Source organism: Prionailurus bengalensis, chromosome E1 (assembly GCF_016509475.1).
Source record: "Prionailurus bengalensis isolate Pbe53 chromosome E1, Fcat_Pben_1.1_paternal_pri, whole genome shotgun sequence".
Lineage (NCBI taxonomy): Eukaryota > Metazoa > Chordata > Mammalia > Carnivora > Felidae > Prionailurus > Prionailurus bengalensis.
This window is the reverse complement of record NC_057347.1, coordinates 44,348,467-44,368,359: the sequence shown is the minus strand read 5'-3', so window position 1 is coordinate 44,368,359 and position 19,893 is coordinate 44,348,467. Positions and strand designations below refer to the sequence as shown.

General features: G+C 37.2%; 1 protein-coding gene across 1 annotated transcript in view; it reads right to left on the bottom strand.

Moving 5' to 3' along the window:
• The window catches only part of EFCAB13 (EF-hand calcium binding domain 13), a 101,850-nt gene that overhangs the window by 10,099 nt on the left and 71,858 nt on the right, over positions 1 to 19,893 (bottom strand). Inside the window, exons 12-16 of the mRNA XM_043584901.1 lie at positions 12,901 to 13,044; positions 10,890 to 10,961; positions 7,716 to 7,859; positions 7,069 to 7,140; positions 922 to 1,071 (exon numbers count right to left, since the gene is read on the bottom strand). Coding sequence (XP_043440836.1) covers positions 922 to 1,071; positions 7,069 to 7,140; positions 7,716 to 7,859; positions 10,890 to 10,961; positions 12,901 to 13,044 — 582 coding nt within the window. The remainder of the gene's footprint in view (positions 1 to 921; positions 1,072 to 7,068; positions 7,141 to 7,715; positions 7,860 to 10,889; positions 10,962 to 12,900; positions 13,045 to 19,893) is intronic.

Below are 19,893 nucleotides of genomic sequence, written 5' to 3'. Positions count from 1 at the left end.
ATCCCAGCATTCCTCCCCCATCAGTTTTGATAATCTAAACTGTCTTTGCATATTGCCAGTTTTTCCCTGAGACACAGATCTGATCTCATTTTTTAGCTGAAGTTAAATTTAAAGGCAGGAGATGGCTTTCCAAGTATTGATAAAATCCATCTGGGTATATCCCAGATAAGCATATGGATGGATCAGGTAAATTCTTTGTAAATAGAGCAAATAGCCAGATCAACACTTACACAGAATGTTTATAGACCAATGGTTTAATTGTTCAACAATAACTTGTATTTTTCAAAGAGCCTTTCACCTAAAAGAAAAAGAAAGCTAGACAACTATTAGGACCTCTCTAAAATTCATAAAAGGAAAGGGATTAACTTTGAAATGAAAGTACTCTAGAAAGAAACATTTTAAAGCCATATGACAATATATATAAATACTTTCAGACCAAGTTTACAATGCAGTCCAAGAGATCATCCAGGAATTTGACATTGTAATAACTAAATCTCCGTGAATATAGAATATAAGATATATATCTAAATCTGATCTGTAGTAAATTGCATTTCAATACATTTACAGTAGTACTTAGGAACTAAGTATTAAGATTTAATTAATTATTTGGTAAAATATTAAAAAAAATTTTTTTTCAACGTTTATTTATTTTTGGGACAGAGAAAGACAGAGCATGAACGGGGGAGGGGCAGAGAGAGAGGGAGACACAGAATCGGAAACAGGCTCCAGGCTCTGAGCCATCAGCCCAGAGCCCGACGCGGGGCTCGAACTCACGGACCGCGAGATCGTGACCTGGCTGAAGTCGGACACTTAACCGACTGCGCCACCCAGGCGCCCCTGGTAAAATATTTTAAAACCTTGGATAAAATTTTAGAAGAAATTTTTATTACAAGTTGCTGGTTATCTGCTCAATCAACTCACCGTCGAGCAAGGAATCATCCAGCACTTCTTGAAAACTATTATCAGTGAAATAAATTCTATTGGTGTTTCCAAGTACATCTGCATAGTTGTCCTTGCCAGACTGATCACTTTCCTCCATACATTCCAATGTACCGATGATGTCATTCAATGCTACAAACACAGAGAATATACATGCAACATGTAATTCAGTCCACGGATCTAAATTTTTGGAACATAACAGTAAAACTGATGGATTCTTCTAGTTTTTCACTGTCCAAAATGGCAGCCACTACCCACATGTGGCCATTTAAAAAAATAGAGCAATCCATTCTCCACTATAGTTTTCTATAGTCCCTTATCTTTATTCTTAGATTATTTTGTTAAAACTCCGGGTTCTGCGTGGACTATTCCTTTATGAACAAAAAAGTATGCCAAAGTTTCTATAGTTATTCTATTAACGAGCTCACCATTTCATAAAAAATATCCTTCATTCGTCACAACTGCTCCCAAACTCCAATCCTTCCCTTTCTACTTTCTTTCCCTACACCCCTTGCTCCTGTCAGCTCACTTTACCCAATTTAGAGAATCAGCAAAGCCTATTATGTTCAGCATGATAATATCAAACATCTGAACTAGGAAATCCATGACTGACCATCCCCCACCTTAATTAAAACAAACAAACAAAAACCTCTTCACATTTCTAAAGTACATGTCTAAAAAAATAATCTTTCAGAATTCATTAAGAGAAATATATAATAAATTACTTTAAAATTAGCTAATTTATGTGAAAGCATAATTTAATATATTATGTTGTTCCATGAGTTAGTCATTAGTCATTGGTAAGAAGTTTCAAAAATAGGCCATGTGAGGAATGGTTGAAGGGAAATCTGAGTCCAGAGAAAAGATGATTCAACGTAAAAGAAAGAAAATATAAGAGCTCTCCTCCCATCCCTGGAGGGCTACTGACAGGGGGAAGAGTCCAAATGTTAAGTTTGGGAATGGAATTATAAGGCAGGATTTCCATCAAATATGTGGAACAACTGACTAGTTCTACAGCTGTCCAAAAATTATGGAATGGGCTGCTTCAAAAAGTCATAAGGATTTCCAAGACAAACAGTAGGATGAGTGTACATTACGATTAGCCTGTCCCTGAAACCCACTAATGTGTTTTTTTTTAATTTTTTTTAATGTTTATTTCTGAGACAAAGAGAGACAGAGCATGAGTGGGGGAGGGGCAGAGAGAGAGGGAGACCCAGAATCTGAAGCAGGCTCCAGGCTCTGAGCTGTCAGCACAGAGCCCGACGCAGGGCTCTCGAACTCACAGACCGCGAGATCATGACCTGAGCCAAAGTCGGACGCTCAACCAACTGAGCCACCCAGGCGCCCCTAATGTGGTTTTTAAATAAACATGTAAAAATCAAAAAAACTCCATATCTAATTAACACAGAAACTATCAAATCCTCTACTATAGACCTCATTCTCTGACCACAGTAAACTAAAAATAAACAACAAAGAGAGGACAATAATGAAATTCAAATTCAAATTTTAAATTTTAAAATTCATTTAAAATTTTTCAAATAATTGCTTTAAAATTTAAGGTTTTTCTCTTAAGCAACTCTTACATCAAGGAGAAAATCAAAATACAACTGAATATACTTAGAAAAAAACAAGAATAAAGACTTTGATAAACCAAAGTCTTACTGAAAATTGATAGTCTTAAACATTTATTTCTCAGTAAGAAGAAAAAAGTAAGTTCATAATTTAAACAACTTAGAAAAACTATAAAATGGACAAAAGGGGACAATAGAAAGGACATCCTAAAGATAAAAGCAGAATTTTTTTTACTATAAATAGAAACACTAAAGATAAATCTAAGATGTAGAGCTTTAAAAACAGAGATAATTAAAAGATCTGCTAGGAAATCTAGAAAAAGATATATAAATACACACACACACACACACACACACAAATATATATACAAATTTAAGAATGAGAAAATAACCAGATACAAAAAAATCAAAAGAATTATCACTGCATAGGATTGTACTAATATTCCCAAAAAACACTTGAATAAAATAAATTTCCTAGGAGAATAAAAATTACCAAAACTGACAAAATAAAACAGAGGATGGCAATAAGCAGTCCACCAAAATCAAAGTCAAAGATGAATAATAAACTAGAAAAAAAAATGGCAATAGACAAGACAGAACGTTAATGTCCCTTATATAAAGAGCTATTTATAAATTCATATGAAAAAGACAATCTAATTAAAATAAAAGCAAAGCATATTCGACAATCATATGAAAAATGTTTTACCTCACTAGTCATTAAAGACATGCATATTAAAACAATAATAGAATTCTTTTACCAGCAGAATTTTCAATAAATAATATCCATTACTGATACAAGTGTGAATTTTTACAAACTTTTTGGAGGATAATTAAGCAGTAGCTGTTAACATCTCACATCTGCATATATTTCAGTCTAGCAGTGTGACTTCTGAGGATTTTATCCCCCAGGAGAACTTTATGCACATATATGCATACAACAATGCTCATCAAAATGTTTCAGTGGTGAAAAATTGGCAAATTTTCAGATTTTTAATTGGCAAATATCATCAAAAGCATTGTGGATAAAATGACAGTACATCCCCCAAATGGAATATTATGCAGTCTTTAAAAAGAATGAGGTTGTTTATGATACAATGGAACATGGAACAATATCTAAGATACATTGTTAATTTCTTTAAAACTGCAAGTCGTGGAATATTATGGACATGGTAATTTTATTTTAATTAATTAATTATTAATTAATTAATTAATTAATTAATTTAGAGAACAAGCAGGGGCAGAGAGAGAAGGAAACAGAGGATCTGAAATGGGCTCTGTGCTGACAGCAGAGAGCCCAATGTGGGGCTTGAACTCACAAACCATGAGATCATAACCTGAGCCAAAATCAGACACTTAACCAACTGAGCCACCCAAGTGCGCCTAATTTTTAAATAATATCAGAATACACAAATATTCATAGATTCAAATAAAAAAGGCTAAAGGGATATTTACCACACTTTAACAGGGATATTTCCAGAAGGTGACATTACATGAGCCTTGCACTTTATATCTCTTACATTCCTGGTCACTAAATTTTTTTATAACAGTTTCAAAATTGCCATTATTATATAATAAAATGTCCTTACTTTAGCTATTGGAAAACATCATAACCTTGTGATTTTCCCAATCTTTTCCATTCAAATACAAATTCTTAAATGAAAAACAAATGTAATCAAGTTTGCCATAACTGGAAGAGTTCAAATGTAGATGAAACAAACATTTGCCCTGATGAATATGGATGCAAAAATTCTCAATAAGATACTAGCAAATCGAATTCAACGGCATATAAAAAGAATTATTCACCATGATCAAGTGGGATTCATTCCTGGGATGCAGGGCTGGTTCAACATTCGCAAATCAATCAACGTGATACATCACATTAACAAAAAAAGAGAGAAGAACCATATGATCCTGTCAATCGATGCAGAAAAGGCCTTCGACAAAATCCAGCACCCTTTCTTAATAAAAACCCTTGAGAAAGTCGGGATAGAAGGAACATACTTAAAGATCATAAAAGCCATTTATGAAAAGCCCACAGCTAACATCATCCTCAACGGGGAAAAACTGAAAGCTTTTTCCCTGAGATCAGGAACACGACAAGGATGCCCACTCTCACCGCTGCTGTTTAACATAGTGCTGGAAGTTCTAGCATCAGCAATCAGACAACAAAAGGAAATCAAAGGCATCAAAATTGGCAAAGATGAAGTCAAGCTTTCGCTTTTTGCAGATGACATGATCTTATACATGGAAAATCCGATAGACTCCACCAAAAGTCTGCTAGAACTGATACAGGAATTCAGCAAAGTTGCAGGATACAAAATCAATGTACAGAAATCAGTTGCATTCTTATACACTAACAATGAAGCAACAGAAAGACAAATAAAGAAACTGATCCCATTCACAATTGCACCAAGAAGCATCAAATACCTAGGAATAAATCTAACCAAAGATGTAAAGGATCTGTATGCTGAAAACTATAGAAAGCTTCTGAAGGAAATTGAAGAAGATTTAAAGAAATGGAAAGACATTCCCTGCTCATGGATTGGAAAAATAAATATTGTCAAAATGTCAATACTACCCAAAGCTATCTACACATTCAATGCAATCCCAATCAAAATTGCACCAGCATTCTTCTCGAAACTAGAACAAGCAATCCTAAAATTCATATGGAACCACAAAAGCCCCGAATAGCCAAAGGAATTTTGAAGAAGAAGACCAAAGCAGGAGGCATCACAATCCCAGACTTTAGCCTCTACTACAAAGCTGTCATCATCAAGACAGCATGGTATTGGCACCAGAACAGACACATAGACCAATGGAATAGAATAGAAACCCCAGAACTAGACCCACAAACGTATGGCCAACTCATCTTTGACAAAGCAGGAAAGAACATCCAATGGAAAAAAGACAGCCTCTTTAACAAATGGTGCTGGGAGAACTGGACAGCAACATGCAGAAGAATGAAACTAGACCACTTTCTCACACCATTCACAAAAATAAACTCAAAATGGATAAAGGACCTAAATGTGAGACAGGAAACCATCAAAACCTTAGAGGAGAAAGCAGGAAAAGACCTCTCTGACCTCAGCCGTAGCAATCTCTTACTCGACACATCCCCAAAGGCAAGGGAATTAAAAGCAAAAGTGAATTCCTGGGACCTTATGAAGATAAAAAGCTTCTGCACAGCAAAGGAAACAACCAACAAAACTAAAAGGCAACCAACGGAATGGGAAAAGATATTCGCAAATGACATATCGGACAAAGGGCTAGTATCCAAAATCTATAAAGAGCTCACCAAACTCCACACCCGAAAAACAAATAACCCAGTGAAGAAATGGGCAGAAAACATGAATAGACACTTCTCTAAAGAAGACATCCGGATGGCCAACAGGCACATGAAAAGATGTTCAGCGTCGCTCCTTATCAGGGAAATACAAATCAAAACCACACTCAGGTATCACCTCACGCCAGTCAGAGTGGCCAAAATGAACAAATCAGGAGACTCTAGATGCTGGAGAGGATGTGGAGAAACGGGAACCCTCTTGCACTGTTGGTGGGAATGCAAATTGGTGCAGCCGCTCTGGAAAGCAGTGTGGAGGTTCCTCAGAAAATTAAAAATAGACCTACCCTATGACCCAGCAATAGCACTGCTAGGAATTTATCCAAGGGATACAGGAGCACTGATGCATAGGGCCACTTGTACCCCAATGTTCATAGCAGCACTCTCAACAATAGCCAAATTATGGAAAGAGCCTAAATGTCCATCAACTGATGAATGGATAAAGAAATTGTGGTTTATATACACAATGGAATATTACATGGCAATGAGAAAAAATGAAATATGGCCTTTTGTAGCAACGTGGATGGAACTGGAGAGTGTGATGCTAAGTGAAATAAGCCATACAGAGAAAGACAGATACCATATGGTCTCACTCTTATGTGGATCCTGAGAAACTTAACAGGAACCCATGGGGGAGGGGAAGGAAAAAAAAAAAAAAAAGAGGTTAGAATGGGAGAGAGCCAAAGCATAAGAGACTGTTAAAAGCTGAGAACAAACTGAGGGTTGATGGGGGGTGGGAGGGAGGAGAGGGTGGGTGATGGGTATTGAGGAGGGCACCTTTTGGGATGAGCACTGGGTGTTGTATGGAAACCAATTTGTCAATAAATTTCAGAAAAAAAAAAAAAAAGAAAGAAACAAACATTTGGCAGATACTACAAAGAAGATCTGACCACCAGGGGCGTCTGGGTGGCGCAGTCGGTTAAGCGTCCGACTTCAGCCAGGTCACTATCTCGCGGTCTGTGAGTTTGAGCCCCGCGTCGGGCTCTGGGCTGATGGCTCAGAGCCTGGAACCTGTTTCCGATTCTGTGTCTCCCTCTCTCTCTGCCCCTCCCCCGTTCATTCTCTGTCTCTCTCTGTCCCAAAAAATAAATAAATGTTGAAAAAAAAATTAAAAAAAAAAAAAGAAGATCTGAGCACCAAATATAATGTTTGGCTACGTGACCTCTGAATGAGTCCTGTGTTGTTTGCCATTCAACAGTTTTACCATAAAGTTCTTACCAACAAAAGTGGAAAATTTCTGAGTGTCCTTCAAAGCCTTCATACAGTCTTTAACATTCACCATGTTGTCATCTGTAAGAAAGAGAGAGAGGGGGAACAGACAAGAATCCCTGGAAAACGTAATATTAAAAAGCTCATATGAAAATCAAAACCAGCATACAATTTCTTTACTTTACATACAAGATACTTGGGATTCATTTTCACCCACTGTGCCTTGCAATTAACCTTACAAGATTGTAGATATACTAATTCTGATTCTACCTGTAAGGCAACTAACCTACTAAGAAAGTTGTAAGTCCAATAACTTTACTTGGTACAAACCAACAAAGCTAGGTATTCTATTTACAGAGCTGGAATTTCCAAACTCTGTGTTAGTCACTAAATCAAGATCTATCTAAAGAGAGTGGATACCAACGAGCCCACTCCCCCACAAAATTTCTACCTGCTTGCTAAGAGTATTCTCATTAACTGTAAAAAAGGACTGTATAAGAAAGTCTCCTCTTTAAGGACATTTACAGCAATACAAGCAAATACCTATAGATATTAGCTCAAAGGAGCCCCATTTGCTTGAACAAAAACCTTTCACACTTTCTTCAGTTACTCCTACCCAAAACAAAAAAAATGGATAATAATATTTAAATGCTTACCAGAAACAAGATCTGACTGAAGAATTTTCTCTACCTCTTCTTCAGGTGACTTAATCCCAATATTTCCTAGAAAGCTCTCCAAGTTCTTCCCAGATATCATGTCACCTTCAAGCCCATCAAGAGCTAAGACAATGTCTTGTAACTCTAGAAACAGAAAAAAGTGATTCGGTAATTGAACTAACCTCTGACTTAAAAAACAACAGTAGCCATCACTAAAGACTTTTGTCAGTGGTAGTCCATGATTTATGGTCACCTCTTGAATAAGAAATCTCAGTGAAGAATCCAGCCCTCAGGAAATTCTAAGTCCAGCAAAACAATATGCTTGGTCTGCCATGTTTCTTTGGTGCTAATATAAAATTGGCACAACCAAAATGGTTGCTATGGCTGAATTTTTCACTGCAATGACACAAAGTAGTTATTTTAAACTAGAGCTCTAATGGTAGCAAACGAAATTAACTCATCCTGGTGGAAGTGAAATAGATTTCAGAATCATGAGAAATGCAAAATAGTAAACACAAGTATCACAAAGACTCACTCACCTTTTCTTTTCAATTCTACCAAGACCCAGTTGTAGTCTGGCATCTGGAATTTTGCTTTATTTCCAGCCCTTTCAAAGGAGGCAGTGTTAAGTACAGTCAAATCCTGGCTCCAGGATTTGTGACCTGAAACTATCTGACCTTGAGCAAATTATTACTATTGAACCCCTCTATCAAATTCAGTAGTCTTATATCTAAAATAATTTAATAATACTATCTACCTCACACAGTTAATATGGAGATTAAATATATGATGTATGAAAAACACTTAAAACAACATTAGGTATATAGAAACACTAAGTGTCATATTAACAGCAATAAAGTTACTATTATTATTATTATTATTATTATTATTAAGCCATCAGGAATAGCTGCAAACAGTAATCACACCTTCCTAGTACCTTCGATCCCGCTTCACTTTCTGTCCCCCTAACATCTTGGCGAGGCAACTGCAAATGGCAGTCACCTAAAAACCTGTATCAGCTCTGCTTGTTTTACCTAAAGCTTGGTTTCCTTTAAAATATGGCTTCTTGGCACAGACACCTTAAGAGGAGTCTGCTCATCCTCCCATGCTCCACATAGGACCAGGAAGCAGAGAAACACTCCTAAGATTCTGCTGTCTGGCTATTTTAGTTCCACCTTCAATCAAACCTATCCCTCCCCTGAGATTCAGACCTGTCATTGACCTACACTACCCTCCGGACACCATCATCTACTGACTTTCTGATCACTCTTTCACCTTCTTGGAGGATCTTTGTCACCCTGCTCATAATCCTCCCTCAGCCCCATTTCCCATTATCATCTGATGACAATAAGAATGACCTTGACCTCTCAACTCCAAAAACTTTCACTTCCTTTCCAAAGTCATCCAAATCAATGGCTATCCTTAATCCTCATCAATACCTAGAACTGCCTGCCCAACCTCTAAAATCTTCAACTACAAGATCAGACACTGACCATAATCCCTTAAAACTGTGTGTATACTGAAGGAAAGCATAGAACTTGATCCACAATATGCCTATTTTCTCAGCCCCTCCAAGTTTGTCAACAAATAGTCCAGGCACAGTGAACTAACCTTATCAGTCAGTAATGAAGGGAACATTCTGCGCATATGACAGTCAACCTTGCAAGCAGACTTTTCTAAACAGAGCAGTTTCAGGCCTGCTATGTTAACACTTTTCTTCCAGGGTGGCCCTTCCTAACTCTTCCCTGTAATTATTGGCCTTTTCTTGCACTGGCTGACAGATTCCAGTGTCAACCCCCAATCATTATGACCAGCTCCCAGATTCAGGTACCTAAACTACACCTTTCTCCTTTTTCACTGTTCTCCTTTCTCAATGGTTTAGTTCCCATTTTTTTTTCCTTCATCCACATAAAAAGTTACCTGTCCTGAATACCAGTCTTTCTGAACTCTGTTTTCTGATTTCAAAATTAACTACCATTTACCAAGTATATAGTATGTGCCTAATAATTAGATTATGTGCTTTATATGTGTTTTTGCAGTTGATCCTGACAACTCTAGGAGAAACGTGATTTTATTAGCTTCCTTGTTTTAAAGATGAGGAAACCAGAATGACCTACAGAGACTACCCAGCTGGTAAGTCAAAAACCCACAAACCACCATGTATCAAACTCCATAGCCCATGTTCTTTTCTACCTGTATGCATTGTTTCCTATAGCACAGCTAATCTATTTCACTATACTATATTGATGCTAATTATGTTATGTGACCCAGGTAACATATTTATGTCAACAGGGAATTATTAAGTACTTTTCTTAACCTAAAAGAGAAGCAATGATGTTAAAATTTTTATACGAGGGCAGAGTGGTTATTAAAAATCTGAAAAGTATCTATCTACTTCTTTACACCCAGAAATGACTCTGCTTCCGTTGTCCTAAACATATACCTATGTTGTTATTCTTCTCCTGACAGCGCTCATTGACCAAATAGTCATTTGAATGTTATTCAAATAAATTACCAGTGATAATTAAGTTTTAAACTTATTTTCCCAATAGAAAAGTACACAAACTCCATGAGTATGATCTCCATTGGTTTTCCGTCTATGATTTTAACTTTTAAGCAAAAATGGAAGTCAAGTGGTAGGAAATACCCACGGTACCAAAATGCACATGGTCACTCTTATATGTTAACAAAATCCAAAGAAAGGAACATGAGGAATGTCTACTAAAGGAGGAGGTAGAAGATTTCTGAGAAATTCTATAATATATAAGCCTTTACACAGGGTAGAGTCCTAAGTCTGAGGCTAAAAATGGTATAGAAAATTTTCATATCTGAAAAATTGTAAAGCTAGTATCTGACTTTACATAAAGTCCAGAACAAAACACACACACACACACACACACACACACACACACACACACACACACACACAAATAACAACAATAAAAAAAGGGATTTAAAATAGGTTTACACAGGCCCCATTCCAGAAAAAGGCTTTTTTCTTTCATCATGGATGCTGCCAACTTTTAATCAAAATCGAGTTTTGCCTGCCTTAAAACAGATCAATGCCAACATGGTAAGCAGAAATTAACAGAACTAGAAATTCTAAAAAACAAAACACGAAGACATCCATTCAATAAAACTAAATGTAACAGTCACAAATAATTTACTAGTTACCTTTTAACCTAGAGGCATCACGAATATCCTTTACCACTTGTCCAAATTCTTCTATTTGTACTTCATCATCTTCTGCAAGAAAAACATTTTTTTTAAGTTTATTTATTTATTTTGAGGGGGGGGGGGAGGGGAAGAGAGAGAGGGAGAGAGAGAATTCCAAGCAGGCTCCATCCTGTCAGCACCGAGCCAGACAAGGGGCTCGAGTCCACAACTGTGAGATCATGACCTGAGCTGAAATCAAGAGTTGGACACTTAACTGATTGAGCCATTCAGGCACACCGCCCCCCCCCCCCCACCTTTTTCCTTTTTTAACATACACCATGGTCAAAAAGAGGATCCTAGGTCAGGAATGCTTACGTTCTTGCTCATGTTTCTAAAGCTCTGTTGAAATACTTAAGCAGTTCACTTGGTCATTTCCCCCACTTTATTCAGAGAAACTCAACTTTTATGATTTATATATTGAGGGACTCTGTAAGATTTCATTTAGAAGAAAAGGATTCTACTGCTTTACCAGCACCAAATATAAATACAAAACCAAAAATAACAAGGTTCAAAACTTTGCAAACCACTGCATTAAAATAAGAATTAAATCACGTTGTACTGAAGGTCCAATGTTAAAAGAAGAAATGGTATGACAAATGGGGTACACATAGTTTTCAATATTATACGTATATTTGGATTTAGATGGTAGAATAACCTATATTTTACACACTGTGTTTTTGGTTTATAAGTATACAATAATGAACAGGATACTGTATATGGTTTTTTTTACAATAAGTAATTTTATAGATAGCAGAGTTATTTTTATAGCTCATAAAATGATACCTTATTGGTCTGATTAAAATAAATGCCCTATAATGCTTCCTCTGGTGCATGTTGCCTTCAACTTCCACTTACTCTATCAAGAGAAACTGAAGCTTCTCAGTAAAAGAGAGGGAAAAAAAATCGCTATTATCAGGTAGTATCATATTTTCATCAACCCTCTTCATCTCAAATATGTTAATAAACAAAACAACCAACACACTTAAAGTTCAAAATTACCAGTCTCACTTAAACAGGAGCTTAATGAAGAAAAAGGGGTAGGTAATCCTCACAGGGAAAGACAGTTCTTTGACAAAGACCATAGACAGCATGCTCTTGTTACTAGGCTAGTTTTGCATAAACATTTCACATAAAAGAGTATAATAGTACATTTGTAACTTCAAGGTATGAAAAATACGAAGGAGTGGAAATGTTCACCTGTGGTTGTGTACTACCTGTCTCCTACATGCAGAACATCAGCAGCAAATGATAGTCTTATTTGAAAAACTGTAGAGGCGCCTGGGTGGCTCAGTCGGTTAAGCATCTGACTTTGGCTCAGGTCATGATCTCATGGTTCATGAGTTTGAGGCCCACGACGGGCTCTGTGCTGACAGCCCAGACCCTGGAACCTGCTTTGGATTCTGTGTCTCTCACTCTGCCCCTCCCCCTGCTCCTGCTCTGTCTCTCTGTCTCTGTCTCTGTCTCTCTCTCTCAGAAATAAACACTAAAAAAATTTTTTTTAAGAAAAATTATAGTCCACAGTCTGTTTTACTTTGTAAACTCATTTTTGTTTTGTTTGAATCTTTTTTTACTTGCTAACTTAGTAACTTTTTTACTTGCTAACTTCGTGGCCACCACAAAGTCTATTTTACAGTATGGATATCTGAAGTCATGTTAACAAAAAAAACGGGAATAGATCTCTTAACATTTCCTAACAGTCCCCTCTGTGTTCACGGGGATATGCCATTTTCCAGTTGCATGTTACACAACTTGAAGGTAATCAATGCATATTTGATCAATTTAGAGTAACAATAAATTAGATATTAACATTTTTTATGTTGGACAACCAAACAATCTGAGGTTTCTTTATATTTTCTAAGTACATATATTGGCATATCAACCAAGTACAAGATACAAGGGAAAAAAAAGATTGACAAAAGGCAGACTGACAGTCTTATATATCTTTTAATTGTAATATTGGAATACTTACCATCCACTGTTGTTAATTTCAGTGCAGCTAGGAATTCATTTTTTTTCAAGTTACTATTCAAGTTAGACAGAGTGGTCCACAGGAGAGAAATATTCATCTTCCCTTTGCTGAGATTATGGAGGTTTTCAATAGCATCAGGCAATACTGAAAGGTAGATCACACACAAGTTTTACAACACCCTTGTCCAAGAAGTTAGTACAGTTAAACTATTACCTGGAACAGTCAGGAATTAAGGTTTTTATGGCTAAGAAGAATAACAAATATGTTATAAATGATTGCCAATTTTCAAATATTAAAACACAATAAAATATTTAACACCAAAATTAGTGTTTCTTTGAGGATTCTGAAATATTTCAAGAACTTATAGTGACCCTCTGCTGAATAACCAATATAAAGAGTCATTTTCATTGACTTATAGATTTACAGAAGTCTAATTCATAAACAACTCCAACTGATTAAACCATGAATTAAACCATGAAACCAAAATAGCTTTTGCTCTACATCTCCCCCGAACATTGTTCCCTGGATCTTACTTTCTCTTCAATCTACTACTGCAGCCCATGGAAAGATATTTTGTGGGGTTTTTTGTTTTGTTTTTGTTTTGTTTTTAATTCCAATGGAAAACCTTTGGAATGTTTAAGGGGCAGGGAGTGAAATTATCTCATTACCAATGTGTAAAAAGATCACTCTACTACTGTATAGAGAATAGACTCTCTGGAAGATCAAGCAGTTAGGAAGCTAGTTCAGAGAAAAAGAAGACAGTGGCTTCAGCAAGGGTAACAGTGATGAGAACAGAAGTGGACAAACATAGGATGTGTTTGGAGAATAAAACTGAAAGTATTTTTAAAAAAAATTTTTTTTAATTTGTTTAAGATTTTATTTTTAAGCAATCTCTACACCTGATTGTGGGGCTCAAACTTACAACCCAGAGATTAAAAGTCACTCGCTTTATCAACTGCACCAGCCAGGTGCCCCAAAACTGAGAGTATTTAGTGATGAATTGAATGAGAAGCTGGGGCCATGAAGAACTCCTAGGTTTAGAACTTAGAAGCTGAGTGGAAAGTGGTGTCGAAAACTGAGGTAAGAGAGCCTAGGGAAAGAATAAGATCGTTGGACAGCAAGAATTCTTTTTTATACATATTAAGCATGAGATCCATGGGGAGTCAAAAGAACAGCAATATTATTTAAAGCAATAAGATGATTCGGGAAGAGGCTTAGAGAATGGGACTCAGAATGGATCCTGGGATCATGTTAATATAAAAGCCAGTCAGAAAAAAGGGAGCCAGCAAACAAGACCAAAAAAGAAGAGCTAGGTCTACAATGGAATATTATTCAGTTATGAGAAAGAAGGAAATCCTGACACTGGGGACAAAAGAGTGACAAGCACTATGCTTGGTAAGATAAATCAGAGAAAGACAAATACTATAAGGTCTCACATCTGAAAAAGCAGAACTCAGAAACAGAGTAGAATGGTGGTTACCAGGAAATTAGGAAGAGGCTGGTCAAGGGTACTAATTTACAATTAGAAGATTAAAAAGTTCTGGGCATCTAAGGCACAGTATTGTGATTATAGTTAGCAATACTATATTATATACTTGAATGTTGCTAAGAGAATAAATCTTGGTATTCTCACCACAAAAAAAGAAATGATCATTATGTGATGTGATGATGCTGTTAGTTAACACTATGGTAGTAATCGTATTGCAATATATAAGTGTATCAAATCAACACTTTGTACACTTTAAATTCACACAATGTTATATGCCAATTATATCTCAATTTTAAAGAAAAAAAAGGAAGAGCCAATAAGGTGGGAAAAAAATGAGAGGACAGTGTCACAGAAAACATAAGGAGAAGAATTTTGAAGAATAAACATATTAAATTAAAAATAAGAATGGTTGAATCATTATGCTGCACACCTGAAACTAATGTAATACTGTATGTTAATTATACTTGAGTTAAAAAAGACTACTAGAGGTAAACAAGATGAAAATAGAAAATTGGCAAATGGAGTTAACAAAGTGAGATTACACTTTTGTAAAAAGCTAAGGTGGAATGTCAAGGTCAAAAACCTGAATGAGTGGGTTTTTTTAAGTTTATTTTATTTCTATTTTGAGAGAGACAGAGAGAATGAGAGCAGGGAAGGGACAGAGAGACAGTGGGAGACAGAGAATCCCAAGCAGGCTCCATGCTGTCAGTCAGCACAGAGCCCAACATAGGGCTTGAACCCACGAAACTGTGAGACCATGACCTGAGCCCAAATCAAGAGTTGGATGCTCAACCAACTGAGCCACCAAGTCACCCCATGAATGAGTGTTTTTATTTTTATTTTTGAATGTTTATTTTTGAGAGAGAGAGAGAGAGAGACAGAGCATGAGCTGGAGAGGGACAGAGAGAGAGGGAGACACAGAATCTGAAGCAGGTTCCAGGCTCTGAGCTGTCAGCACAGAGCCTGACACAGGGCTCCAACAGCTCAAACAGCACAGAGCCTGACACAGGGCTCATGAACAGCATGATCATGACCTGAGGCATAGTCGAACGCTTAGCCGACTGAGCCACCCAGGTGCCCCCTATAAAGAGAGAACTGGCAATATAGAATGACGATAGCCAGATTCCCCTTCAATTTCCAATGCAAAACACACTCTATACTGAGTTAAAATATCAATAAAAATAATATTTGGTGATGAATTGAATCAGGGAAGTGGAAGTGGTGGAGCTAGGGCCATAAGGAAAAAAAAGACCAAGAATGACTCCTAACTTTTCAGCCTAAACAACTGAATGCTAAGCTCAATAGAAAGGGAAATCACCAGATGCCAGAAGTGAGGAAGAATTATTGTGTGTGTGCCTGAGCTGACGCCATGGCAGTCAGATGGTATAACGCATAAGTAGAGAACATAAGCTCTGAGTTGCTTTTTTTTTTTAATTAATTCATTTATTTTGAGTGAGAGAGAGAGAGAGAGAGAGCATGCGGAAGGGGCAGAGAGAGGGAATCCCAAGCAGGCTTCTCACCGTTGCATGGAGCCTGATGCAGGGCTTGAGCTCACAAACTGTGAAATCATGACCTGAGGTGAGATCAACAGTCAGATGCTTAACTGACTGAGCCACCCAGGCGCCCCATGAGTTGCCTTTTTTTTTTTTTTTTGAGAGAGAGAGAGAGACAGAGTGTGTGCATATGGGAGAGGGGCAGAGAGAGAGACAGACAGAATGCTTTTTTTTTTTAAATATAACTTATTGTCAAGTTAGCTAACATACAGTGTGCTCTTGGCTTTAAGAGTAGATTCCCATGATTCATTGCTTACATACAACACCCAGTACTCATCCCAACAACCCTCCTCAATGCCCATCACCCATTTACCCCTCCCCCACCGTCTCCCCATCAATCCTCAGTCTGTTCTCTGTATTCAGGAGTCTCTTATGGTTTGCCTTCCTCCCTCTTTGTTTGAAACTATTTTTTCCTCTTCCCTTCCCTCATGGTCTTCGGTTAAGTTTCTCAAATTCTACATATGAGTGAAAACATGATATCTCTCTGCTCTGACTTATTTCACTTAACATAATACCCTCCAGTTCCATCCATGTTGTTGCAAATGGCAAGATTTCATTCTTTCTCATTACCGGTAGTATTCTGGTGTGTGTGTGTGTGTGTGTGTGTGTGTGTGTGTATCACATCTTTTTTATCCATTCATCAGTGGATGGACATTGGCTCTTTCCATACTGTGGCTATTGTTGATAGTGCTATTATAAACATTGGGGTACATGTGCCCCTATGAATCAGCACTCCTGTATCCTTTGGATAAATTCCTAGTAGTGCTATTGCTGGGTTGTAGGGTAATTCTATTTTTAATTTCTTGAGGAACCTCTACACTGTTTTCCAGAGAGGCTGCACCAGTTTGCACTCCTACCAAAAGTGCAAGAGGGCTCCCATTTCTCCACATCCTCACCAACATCTGTTGTTTCCTGAGTTGTTAATTTTAGCCACTCTGACCTGTGTGAGGTGGTATCTCAGTGTGGTTTTGATTTGTATTTCCCTAATGATGAGCGATGTTGAGAATCTTTTCATGTGTCTGCTGGCCATCTGCATGTCTTCTTTGGAAAAGTGTTTGCTCATGTCATCTGTCCATTTCTTCACTGGTTTGTTTGTCGGGTGTTGAGCTTGGTAAGTTCTTTATAGATTTTGGATACTAACCCTTTATCTGATATGTCATTTGTAAATATCTTCTTCCATTCGATCAGTTGCCTTTTAGTTTTGTTGATTGTTTCCTTTGCTGTGCAGAAACTTTTTATCTTGATGAGGTCCCAATAGTTCATTTTTGCTTTTATCTCCCTTGCCTTCAGAGACGTATCAAGTAAGAAGTTGCTGTGGCTGAGGTCAAAGAGGTTGTTGACTGTTTTCCCCTCTAGGGTTTTGATGGTTTCCTGTCTCACATTTAGGCCCTTCATCCACTTTGAGTTTATTTTTGTGTATGGTATGAGAGAGTGGTCCAGTTTCATTCTTCTGCATGTTACTGTACAGTTCTTCCAGCACCATTTGCTAAAGAGACTTTCTTTTTTTCCTTGGATACTCTTCCCTGCTTCATCAAAGATTAGTTGGCCATACATTTGTGGGTCCAATTCTGGGTTCTGTATTCTATTCCACTGGTCTATGTGCCTATTTTTGTGCCAATACCATACTGTCTTGATGATTACAGCTTTGTAGTAGAGGCTGAAGTCTGGGATTGTGATGCTTCCTACTTTGGTTTTCCTGTTCAACATTACTTTGGCTATTCGGGGTCTTGTGTGGTTCCCTACAAATTGAAAGATTGTTTGTTCTAGCTCTGAGAAGAATGCTGGTGCAATTTTGAGTGGGATTACACTGAATGTGTAGATTGCTTTGGGTACTATCCACATTTAACAATATTTTTTCTTCCAATCTGTGAGCCTGGAATGCCTTTCCATTTCTTTGTGTCTTCTTCAATTTCTTTCATAAGTTTTCTACAGTTTTCAGCATACAGATCTTTTACCTCTTTGGTTAAACTTATTCCTAGGTATTTTATGGTTCTTAATACAATTGTAAATGGGATCGATTCTTTGATTTCTCTTACTATTGCTTCATTCTTGGTGTATAGAAATGCAACCAATTTCCGTACATTGGTTTTATATCCTGCGACTTTGCTGAATTCATGTATCAGTTCTAGAAGTTTTTTGGTGGAGTCTTTTGAGTTTTCCATGTAGAGTATCATGTCATCTGCAAAAAATGAAAGTTTGACTTCTTTGCCAATTTGGATGCCTTTTATTTCCTTTTGTTGTCTGATTGCTGAGGTTAGGACTTCCAACACTATATTAAACAACAGTGGTGAGAGTAGACATCCCTGTTGTATTCCTGATCTCAGGGGGTAAACTCTCAGTTTTCCCCATTGAGGATATTAGCTTGGACTTTTCATATGTAGATTTGAGGATATTAGCTTGGACTTTTCATATGTAGATTTGATGTTAAGATATGTTCCTTCTATCCCAACTTTCTGGAGGGTTTTTACTAATGATGCTGTATTTTGTCAGATGCTTTTTCTGCATCTATTGACAGGATCATATTGTTCTTATCCTTTCTTCTATCTATGCGATATACCACATTGGTTGATTTGCGAATACTGAACCAGTCCTGCAGCCCAGGAATGAATCCCACTTGATCATGGTTAATAATTCTTTTAATATACTGTTGAATTCAATTTGCTAGTATCTTGTTGAGAATTTTTGCATCCATGTTCATCGGGGATATTGGCCTGTAATTCTCCTTTTTAGTGGGGTCTCTGTCTGGCTTGGGAATCAAGGTAATGCTGGCTACATAGAATTAGTCCAGAAGCCTTCCTTCCATTTCTATTGTTTGGAACAGCTTGAGAAGAATAGGTACTAACTCTGCTTTAAATGTCTGGTAGAAGTCCCTTGGGTAGCCATCTGGCCCATTTGTTGGGACTCATTTGTTGGGATATTTTTGATAACTGATTCAATTTCTTCACTGGTTGTGGGTCTGTTCAAATTTTCTGTTTCTTCCAGTTTGAGTTTTGGTAGTGTGTGGGTGTCTAGGAATTTGTCCAATTTCTTACAGATTGTCCAGTTTGTTGGCATATAATTTTTCACAGTATTCTCTAATAATTGTATTTCTGTGGTGTTGGTTGTGATCTCTCCTCTTTCATCTGTGATTTTATCAATTTGGGTTCTCTCTCTTTTCTTTTTGAGAAGTCTGGCTAGGGTTTTATCAATTTTGTTTATTGTTTCCAAAAGCCACCTCTTAGATTAATTGATCTGTTCTACTGTGTTTTTTGTTTAGTTCTGCTCTAATCTTTATTATTTCTCTTCTTCTGCTGGCTTTGGGGTTTCTTTGCTGCTCTGCTTCTAGTTCCTTTAGGTGTGAGGGTAGATTCTGTATTTGGGATTTTTCTTGTTTCTTGAGATAGGCCTGGATTGCAGTGTATTTTCCTCTTAGGACTGCCTTTGCTGCATCCCAAAGGGTTGGGAATGTTATATTTTTCATTTTCATTTGCTTCCATATATTTTTAAATTTCTTCTTTAACTGCCTAATTGACCCACTGATTCTTTAGTAGGATGTTCTTTAACCTCCATGCATTAGGAGGCTTTCCAAATTTTGTCTTGTGGTTGATTTCAAGTTTCATAGCATTGTGATCTGAAAATATGCATGGTATGATCTCAATCCTTTTATATTTATTTAGGGCTGCTTTGTGACCCAGTATATGATCTATTTTGGAGAATGTTCCATGTGCACTCGAGACGAATGTGTATTCTGCTGCTTTGGATAAAAAGTTCTGAATATATTTGTCAAGTCCATCTGGTCCAGTGTATCATTCAAGACCATTGTTTCTTTATTAATTTTCTGCCTAGGTCATCTCTCCATTACTGTAAGTGGAGTATGAAAGTCATCTACAGGGAAGATGGTGGCGTAGGTGGACGCTGGGCTCACCGCATCCTGCTGATCACTTAGATTCCACCTACACCTGCCTAAATAAC